Here is a 10671-nt window from a genome sequence, read left to right as displayed (position 1 = left end):
AATTTGAGATTTCTGATCATTTTTTTGAAATATGGTTCCAGGAATAGAAGACCCCAATCCGTAAAATGCCCAGTTATGAGTCAGATAGCATAGTGAGGTGATTTTTGAACTAATTGAATGGTTACACTAAAAGAGAAGCCACCGTCGGGTAGATATTAGAATGCTTTGAATGTATATGTATAGATATAGATAGATGATAGATATAGATATAGGATGAAATTTAATGAAAAACTATAAAGTCTTAGATTTGGTTTTCAAAAATCAATCTCTCAAGTACAAGATGGTGGAAATGGAACTCAGCAACAGTGACTATGTTCTTGGGATTTTTGTCAAATTACAAGTCAATATAAGTCAACAGCGTTGAGTGATCTAAGGCTCCATGAGAAGGGGATAGCGCCCAGGAGGGGAGGAGATGTTGCTGCTGTATACTGGCCTAATGGTATATGGGCATTGCATTCTGGGAAGGACTTTGCTAAACTAATGGTTTTCTGGAGGAGGACAAATTAGATGGAGAAGGGTCTCCAGATAATGCCAGAAGAGGCTGGTTGCAGGAGAAAATCTATTTAACATGGAAAATGATGACTCAGGGATAATATAAAGCTATTGTTAAGTTTTATGAAGGGCTTTCATGGGGAAGAGGGATCAACCTGGTTTTTGTCAGCCCCAAAGGACAGAAACAGAGCTAATGACTGGAATACACACACACACACACACACACACACACACACACACACACACACACACACAGAAATAAGTTGATGTCAGGGAAAATATCTTAACAATTAGATCTCACCAAAAGCAGAGCGAGCTGCCTTGGGAATGTTGAACTTTTCCCTCACACCTGTTCCAACTTCTTTAACTAAATTTGCTAGGGTGTCAGAAAGAGGATTATTGACCAGGCCTAGCTCAGGCTTGATGGACTCTGAGATTCTTTCCAACCGTGGAATTCTGTGAAGCCATGCCAGCTTTGTTCAACAGCTGTGGTCTGTCCACATGCACCACCCCTTGTCTTGTCTCCAGGGGCAGCCAATCCCTTAGCACAAATTTCTGGAGGAGTTAAGAGTGGGGGAAGAGGGTCTGAGAAGGCCAATCAGTGAGGCAATTTCCTCTGAGAGAAGCCTCTCCCCATCCCTAAAGGGGCCAGTTCAAGTGGAACCCTAGCCTCAACCCTCAGAATCCAGTGTGGAATTCTGATTGCGTGACTTTGAGGGAGGCATATTGAAACACCAAATTCCCTCTAGAAACAAACTCCAAATGACGCACAGCCTATCATTTGGAAAACACCCTGGTCTAGCCTCATCTTGAAAGCAACATTTTCTTGGCCACAACTCAGTTTCAAGAAAAAAAAAGTCAACTCTGACCGGAGTCATGGAGATGAACCGGGGAACAAAAATGGGGCAGGGCTACACAGCTGTATTCCAGATGCTGGGACAGAGGCAAATCCAGGGTCTTGCTTTTGTGAAATTAGTACAACCAAGGAAAAAAATGAATACTATGTAGTGGTAGGCTTTTGTTTATTTGTTTTAGTGCATGGGGGAGAGATCTTTTCAATTTTTATTCTTTTAAACTTTGCCTTAAATGCCTTGCTCTTCCCCCCCCTCCCGTTTCCCCTCAGACCTCCCACAGTACTTTGAATCTCTCTAATGACCTTATTGTGTAATATGGTATGTTGTTCTAGTTGGATCTCTGTTGAGAAACTGTGTAGCGCATTCAATGATACTGAGCTGCTCTCTAAGATGGGGTGACATGGAGAGAAATTATAGAATTATAGACTTTAGAGATGGAAGGGACTTTAGAGGTTATTTGGTCTCATGTTCTCTTTTTAGCAATGAGCAGTAACTGAGGCTCAAAAAGACTAAATAACTTGTCTAGGGTCACAGAGGAAGCCAGAATTTCTACCCAGGTCGTCTTACTCCAAATCCAGTGCTTGAAAACATGAATCCACTCAACAATTCTCTCAATGAGGCTGTAAAGAAATAAATCACAGCATCTTAATCTATGAACAGTCAGTTGCAGGTGACCCAAACTGCAACAGAGAGATGTGAGGTGGGTAGAGCTGGGCTGGGACATATTTCCAAAGATCCATAGGGATCCAGATTTTACTAAAAGAAGGTGGTTTAAATCTTTGGACTCTATCCCCAGGACAAGTCTGATATGTGAGCTTTCACCTTATCTTCTTTGGAAGCAGACCTTGGTCTTTGGTCTTTTCTAAACTATGATGCCGGCACTCTGGCCATCTTCCTCTTCCCCCTCTTACTGGAACCTGGACTCTGTCCTTGGGAGCCTAGGCCCTGAAAGATGAGTTTCAGACCTCCATTTCACTTCCAGGACAGTTCCAACCATATTCATTGAACCCCCTCTCCCTTATAGCTTTCTTTTTAAGTGTGTTGTCTTCTGTTGGAATGCAAGCTATTTGATAATGGATCACCTTGACTATTATATATATATATATTTCCCAGTCCTTGGTTTTACAATGACTGGCACATAATTCAATATTTATATCCTCAGTACAGTGCACTTGATAAGGGGTAGTCAATTGATTGAGTAAATAAGGAATATTGTGAAGGAAATAAATGATGAGCAAAGGAGGTAGACTGGTCAGGCAGAAAGAATGGGGGATAACCCCTTTAGGCAGAGTTCTAGGACCTAGGAAATAAAAAAAATCACTAGAGGAAGATTCCACCACATTCTGTGATGGGTCTTTGTGAAAACATGGACCAGCCTGGGACTCAATGAGGAGATCTGGGAGGACTGTGATATGCACTGATGGAAAGAACACCAAAACCAGAACTGTGGCAGTTCTATCAGAATATTAATCTGTGTGTAATATTTCCCTAGGAGAATGTAAGGGCCTTGAGAGTAGGAACTGTGTCTTATCTCAAGTCTAAACCTCTCTCCCTGTGTCCAAAACAGACATTTACACCCAGTAGAACATCAGATACATTTTTTAAAGAAGTAAACTTCCTTGATATTTCCATTGAATGGATCAGATTTATTTGATAAGGCAGAAAGAATGTATTCTCTCCTTTGGGACCATCCTTCCACCCTCCCAAGTTCATATCCTAAACTTCTCACTCTCCCTCATCCTCAATCTGAAATCAGTAGGCAACTTTTTTTGGTTTCTATTTCAGTGATATTTCTCAAATCCACCCCCTTCTTTCCACTTTTCTAGTCATATCGCTACTTCAAGGCCTCAGCAGTTTTTATCTGTATTGTTATACTACTAATCTGTTCATTTGTTTCCCTGAATTCAAACCCTTCCTATGCCTATCTATCCTCTACTCAATTACCGAAGAGATTTTCCAAAAGCACAGGTCTCTTGTTTAATAACCTTACAGCTCCTTACCTGTCCAGGCTTATTGCATATTAGTCCTTATGTTCACTGTGGTCCTGCTAAACTGGCCATCTCTTGGTCCTGCACACATGAACCTTCATCTTCTACCTCCATATCTTTACCAAAGTGGTCTCCAAAGCCTAAATATTTTCCCTTTTCAGTCTCTCAGACTCTGCGGTCTCTCTCTAAGACTTCATTCAAGCACTCAACTACATGACAGGTTTCCTGATCCCCCAAGATGCTAGTCCCTTTCCCTTCTCCAACCATCTTGTATCTTTTAATGTATGTGTATATGTCCATGATCTACCCCCCATTGTAATTAATCTCCTGGGAATCAGGGACTGTTTCTGCTTATATTTTTGTGTCTCCTGACCCAAGCACCGTCCCTGGTCTATAGTTTGTCTATAATAATTTTTTAATTGATGAGTGCGGCAGATAAAGAAAAAGTATCCCCCCCCTTCTCCATTGGAATTTATAGATAATATGCGCTCTGAGGCGGCAGTCAGGATTCTTCGTCTAGCCTGGACAATAATATAAAGATATCCTTTACTTGGAATTCTTACCAAGTTTATACAACTCCAACAGGCAGGTGTGACAAATAGTCTGCCCATTTTCTTGATGAGGGAAGTTGAGACTTGAAGTGAAGTGATTTAACCAAAGTCACTCAGTTAGTGAGTGTCAGAATCAGGTTTATAAATTTGAGTTACTGTTCTTTCCTTGGTTTCCTATCTCTACAGACTATTGGCTGCTTCCCAAGCCTGTACCCAAGCTCCTGGCATCCTTCCCATCCAAAAAGAGGCTCCCATTCATTCTGCTCCAGACCCAAATAGCGGGAGAGAGGAAACAAGCAGGTGTTCAAGGTTCTGCCAGCAATCAGATTTTATGAAACTCCCTCTGTGTTCCAGTTCTTGCAGCAAGCCCCATGGTCTCAGCTCCATGCCTCCCTCTCCTGGACCCTCAGGATCAGCACCGCTACTCATGCTGGGCTGGGTTCCTGTCTCCCTAAACCAGTTTTCCTAAGCAGATTTTAACTTTGTTGTCTACAATCAATACATTGTTTTTCTTTCTTTATCTCTTTTTTTTAGGGTTTTTTTTTTACAAGGCAAACGGGGTTAAGTGGCTTGCCCAAGACCACACAGCTAGGTAATTATTAAGTGTCTGAGACCGGATTTGAACCCAGGTACTCCTGACTCCAGGGCTGGTGCTTTATCCACTATGCCACTTAGCCGCCCCTCTTTATCTCTCCTTTTTTTTTTTTGGTTTAATTGAGTATTTTTAGGGGGAAAGGAACTAACAAGTTGTTTTTATTATGTGTCCAATTCTTCATGATTCAATTTAGGGCTTTCTTGGCAAAGATACTGAAGTGGTTTGCCAATTTTTTTTTTCTCCTGCTCATTTTACAGATTAGGAAATGGAGGTAATCAGGGTAAAGTGAATTGTCCAAGAACACACAGCTAGTGTCTAAGGTAAGATTTGAACTCAGATCTGCCTGACTCCAGGCCTAACACTACTGATTGTGCCACATAGATGTCCATTATCAAGTTATAGAAATATTGCTCATCTCAGCAGTACACTCATCAAAGGCAATTCCAGAGAAAGTGTCCTGAGATGTGTGGGGGGGGAATAAAGTCTCCATACCGACTAAGGCTTATAATTTTCAATTTTTAAAATTTGTTTTATGTTTTAAGGTTTTTTCCCTTTTTTTGATTTGATATGATTCTTCTTCCACAACCTGATTAATATGGATCTATGGTTAGCAGAGTTGCACATGTATAATCTGTATTAGATTGATTTCTACTGGGGGAAGAGAAAGGGAAGGGAGGCAGCGAAAAACTGTGAAACACAAAAAATGATGGTTGAAAACTCTCTTTGCATGGACTTGGAAAAAATAAATAAATTTTTTAAAAGTTTTAGAAGTATTTAGAAATTGATCGTGATCTGTGTGATCTTCAGTAATTCCTTTCTCTGCAAATTGAGGAGTAGGACAATTGATCCATAAGATTCATTCCAGGACTAACGTTATCTCTCTCTTTGTCTTCCTACTCTCTCATTTAAATGGTAACATTCTGGTTTTGAATCTGATATTCTGAGTTCTATGTTCTAACACATGTGTTCCATATTCTAAAGTCACTTTTCATTCAGACATTTGACTTCCTCAAGACCTTTCTTAACCCGAAAACTTATGCTATGCATGTGTCCTAAATTTGTCTTTAATAAATGTCTTTCAGGTCCTGGGCTTATTTAAGGAAGTTAGGATTTATATATAAAGAAGAATAACGTGTCTCAGAAGACTAAGTGTCGTTTCAAGTTACTAAAGCTTAAAACTACATGACAACCTTTGGGCCACCTGGCATAATGCAAGGTGGGTTTTGATGGAGCAAAGTGATCTATGACAGCTAGAGATAACTACTAATACTTCCACTTGGTGAAATTGGAAAAGATTTCAGTGACTTTGATTCTTGAGACAAGGCTTGCCATAGTATTGGATTGAATTAGGAAGAAATGACTTCAAATCCTGCCTCAGATACATAGCTGGGTAACCCATAAGTTGAAAACTTCCCACCTTTTAGCCTCATCTTCCCTATCTGGAAAACTGGGAGTAATAATGGCACCTGCCTGCTGGGGTTGTTGTGAGATGAAAATGAATTAACCTATATAGTGTCCTTAGCAAACTATAAAGCAACATAGAAATGCTAACTATTATTTTTTCTAAGCAAGAGAAAAGTGTCAACAGTAAATGTGACAAAGGAGTATATTCACGATATGGGATTCAGGCTTGAGATTCCTATCTGGAGAAAAGATAGGAGCCAGCTTGTCAAGACAAGGTGTGAGGCTGTGTGGTATCATGGGAAGAGCATTGGCCTTTGCATCACGAAGATTCAGTTTCAAATTCTCCAGGGTGATCCTGGTCAAATCATTCCAATATTTTGGTACTCCATTTTCTTTATCCATAAAATAGGGGAGGGGGATAGACTAGATGACCTTTAATGTCTTTTCTAGTTCTAAATCTGTGATTCTGTACCTGTAAAATTGAAAGGACAGCTAGTAGCCTAGGATATTGGAATACAGAGTATCTACAAAGGGGTTAATATTAAATAGACATCACACACATGGTCTGCAAGTCATAAACAGTCCACGTCAATCCCAGAAGCAGGTTCAAATAGAATTGGGAAATATTTAGTGAAAGAAATAAAAATCCAACAAAACAGATAATGTTAATATATGGTGATGCAATGAATAGCAAGTGTATCCTAGAAATCAGAAGGCCCTGTGCTCAAATCCAGTCTCAGACACTTGCTAGTTGTGTGTGACCCTGGGAAAATCACTTAATCTTCAGTTTCCTCATCTGTAAAATGATCTGGAGATGGAAAGGTCAAAGCACTCCCGTATCTTTGCCAAGAAAACTTCAAAATGGGGTTTCAAAGAATCCAACATGGCTAATCGATTCCATAAGACAGGTATCCTTATGTGTGGCATAGGGTTCGATTCTTACTGAGTTTGACACCAATGTTATACAAGAAGATTGAGAAGATAGTCTAGAATGAGGGCTGCAAACACCAAGATAAGAAACCTTCTAGGCTACAGGGTGCCATGTTTTTGTGAAGACAGTGATAAGATTGAATTCGGTGCATTAAGAAAGTTTTGGCAGTCATGGAGATAATGAATTAGAGAAAGGAGAGGTGGATGGCAGGGGGATGAGATAGGTCACTATTATAACATTCCAAAAGGACCATATAGCTGGTCTAGGGGGAGGCTATATCAATAAAGATAAAGGGATGAATTTCAGCAATTCCACTGGATTAAATACACAGGATTTGAATAAAAAATTAAATATAGAGGAGTTGGGGGTGAGAGAGAAGAAAGAATTAAAGATAACAGATTTCAAGGCTATCTGGCATCCGTGTTACCATCAACAATAGAGAAACTAGATGAAGAGCTAGATATGAGGGGAAGAGAATGATTCCACTTTGGGGCACTTTAAGTTTGGCATGCTATGTAAGATATCCAGGGGGGTCAACAATGCTAACTCTGTCATGGGGAGGAAAGAATGAGAGGCTACCTTCCATGAGAGCCCATTCTGTGGAATGAAATGAACTCTGGACCAGGGAACCAGGTGACATGGATTCAACTTTCATTTCAATACTTGGTGACTGTGTGAGTTACCTCCACCTTCTTATTTGAAAAATAAGGGCAAGAATACTGATATTTCCTACCTTATGGTAAACTTCAGAGTACCATGGAAATATAAATTCTCTCAATGAAAGCTTACTTCATCTGGTCTTTGGTTTGAGTCTTTATACCAGCAGGCATTTTTATCAATAATTCTGTTCAATTCATGGGAGAAACTATGCTTCCATCTAACACGGGGTTGATTCCAGTGTTTGAACTTTGGGGGAAAGTCATAATCATAAGATTATAGTAAGAGAACCTGAAGTGTTTCATTGACATTATCTCTTATGGATGAGAAACCTGAGATCTGAGAATATTAAATATTTGAGACCAGATGGGTAATCAGTTGATTATTTGTGTCCAACTCTTCTGGACTCCAAGTAGGGTTTTCTTGGCAAAGATAGTGGTGTGGTTTGTCATTTCCTCCTACAGCTCATTTTACAGATGAGGAAATAGGCAAAAAGGGTTAAATAATTTACCTGGGTCTCAGACCTAGTAAGTGGCTGAGGTCAGATTGGAACTCCAGAATTTGTCTTCTTGACTCCAAACCCAACACTAATTGCTCATGGGTAATGAGAGCCAAAGGCAAAGGACAAAGAGAAGACATAGTCTCATTACCAAAGAGATAACCTGATTGACGCTACAGTTACTCCTTGATGATGACAAAGTAATAGTTTAGCTGTGCCTCTGGGCAGGAATACACTCTTCCAGGATTAATGAGACAAAAATGTTCTACTCCCCACCCCCTTGAGAAGAAGATTGACCATCCTCACCATTTGGAAGCCAAGAACATTGTGAGTGGAAAAGCAGAAGTAGCTGACATTATCTACTCACTCTCATAGTGAGGATGGTCGTAGCTCCCAATGGGAACTGCTGAGTCTAAGCACCTGAACTGTGTCAAGGAACCACTGAGTTTGGTATGGATCACTGGGATTTTGATGGGATGACTATTCCTAAGAGAAGTCATAGGGATATGAAGTATTTGTGTTTTGAATTTATATAAATACACACACACACACACACACATATATATGTATATAGACACATTTGCATGTATATCTTTGTGTATTTACACATATGTATCTGTAGATGTGTACATAAACACATATACACACATCTATCTATCTATATGTTTATTTCATTTGATTCAATAGATAGAAATAAAGACTATTTGAAGTTTAGAAGTTAGATTTGAAGTTAGAAGATCTTATACTTTAATACCTGTACAATCTTAGGCAAATTATTTGATGTTCCTTTGATTCATTTTCTCCATGTGTAAAGGAAGAAGGTTGGACAGGATGATCCTTCTCCAAATCTCTTCTACTTCAACTCTATGTTTGGTTCCATTATGCTATTTTCAAGTGACTAGGGTCAACTGGTGTATGGAAATTTGAGCATGAGAATATTTGAACAAAATCACACAAACCATACCCTTTGACAAATGGGTGAACAACACTACCATCCACAAAATGGGCAGAGTTGGGAGAGAAAGGTGTGAAGCTCTTGGAGAAGAAAAGAGAGCTTGGCATTTCTCTTGAGCATCATTTGGTATTGAGTTAAGTAACCACTGGAAAAGAGTACAGACTTGCCCAAGTTCAGTTCTTTATGATGGAATACTATCAGGCTAATGACTATAGTGGAAAATATGAGATGCAAGCTTTGTGTCCTCTAAACCCGAGGTTGCAATGTCCACCTTTCAAGACCTTCCAGAACCAAATGCTTCTTAGGCAAAGGTTCTCTTCTCCCACCTCTTTAGTGCTTCTTTTATCTCCTTGTTCCTTAAACTGTAGATCAAAGGATTCAGCATGGGGATGACCATTGTATAGAAAATAGATACCACCTTGTCATGACTGAAAGAGTCATTGGAGTTGGGTCGCAGGTAAATGAAGAGACCAGAGCCATAGAATAGAGTCACAGCCATCAGGTGAGAAGCACAGGTGTTGAAGGCCTTTGACCTCCCTTGGGCAGAGCTAATCTTCAATATGGCCTCAACAATATGACCATAGGAAATCATAATGATGAGGACAGATAGGACCCCAAAGATCACTGCAATCACAAACTTAAGGATCTGTAGGGCCAAGGTATCAGAACAGGACAGGACCAACAGCTGGGGCAGATCACAGAAAAAATGATCAATCACATTTGGTCCACAGAAATAGAGTTGAAGTAAAGAACACATTTGGATCAAGGAACCAAAGAATCCACTCATATATGATCCAGCCACCATCCACATGCAGAGGGTAGGAGACATGATGGATGTGTAGAGCAGTGGATTGCAGACAGCAGCATAACGGTCATATGCCATGGCAGCCAGGAGGCAACATTCAGTAAGTCCCATTCCAGAAAAAATGAAGTACTGAGTAACACAGTCCCCGAAGGAGATGCTCTTCTTCTCCTTGAAGAAGTCTGACAGCATCTTGGGGGCTGTGGAGGAAATATAGCACATGTCAAGAAAGGACAAATTGCTGAGGAAGAAGTACATGGGTGTGTGGAGATGGGAGTCCACCTTGATCAGGGTGATAAGACTCAGGTTCCAGGCTAAGGTCATGAGATAAATCATCAGAAATATCACAAAGAAGATAACACTGAACTTTGGATAATCTGAGAATCCCAAAAGGAGGAATTTGGTTACTGCTGTGATGTTCTTTCCTCCTGCCATTGGTTTGATGCTCTTGAATTCTACAGAAAGCTAAGGAAAAAGAGACCTTTGGGTTAATAATGGCCCTTCAAGTCAACTAATGACCATTGGCAGTAAAGAAAGAGAAGCGATAAATGATCAAATAGAGCCTCAACCAATATTTGTTGACTAATAAAATTTAGAGTATAAAAGCATATTTTTATCATACTGTTATTTTAAAAAAATATAATTCCTCTCTCTTGGTTGGGGATGATTAGGCCTCCATTAGTAACGGTCTTCAACAAAGGCATCTACATTTTAAGATTACTTTCAGTTGTAATACATGCTATTCTATAGCCTACAGTCATTTTCAGTTTGACATTCCATGTTCTGTTTTCTAATCCCTTTTCCAGATTTACCATAACTTATGTTCTAATTATAAGGTCCCTCTCAACCTGAATATTCTGTCTTCTATTAATCTAAAAATAAATAAATAAATAACATTTCCCCCGATACAATCTATTTCTGTCTGTATAGGACCATGTCTGGG

The 10671-nt window shown here is 39.8% G+C and overlaps 1 protein-coding gene across 1 annotated transcript; it reads right to left on the bottom strand.

Moving 5' to 3' along the window:
- Window positions 1-9227: 9227 nt before the first annotated feature.
- Window positions 9228-10166, bottom strand: LOC141516661 (olfactory receptor 5AN6-like). Its single transcript, XM_074227658.1, has one exon. The coding sequence runs from the start codon at window positions 10161-10163 to the stop codon at window positions 9228-9230; it is 936 nt and encodes a 311-aa protein (XP_074083759.1). The 5' UTR covers window positions 10164-10166.
- Between the last annotated feature and the right edge of the window lie 505 nt (window positions 10167-10671).

This window comes from Macrotis lagotis, chromosome 3, assembly GCF_037893015.1.
Source record: "Macrotis lagotis isolate mMagLag1 chromosome 3, bilby.v1.9.chrom.fasta, whole genome shotgun sequence".
NCBI classification, from domain to species: domain Eukaryota; kingdom Metazoa; phylum Chordata; class Mammalia; order Peramelemorphia; family Peramelidae; genus Macrotis; species Macrotis lagotis.
This window is presented reverse-complemented; position numbering and strand designations above follow the sequence as displayed.

What these genes read in the sequence shown, in the direction of transcription:
- LOC141516661 (XM_074227658.1), bottom strand. Translation starts at nt 10,163, where the DNA reads ATGGCAGGAGGAAAGAACATCACAGCAGTAACCAAATTCCTCCTTTTG.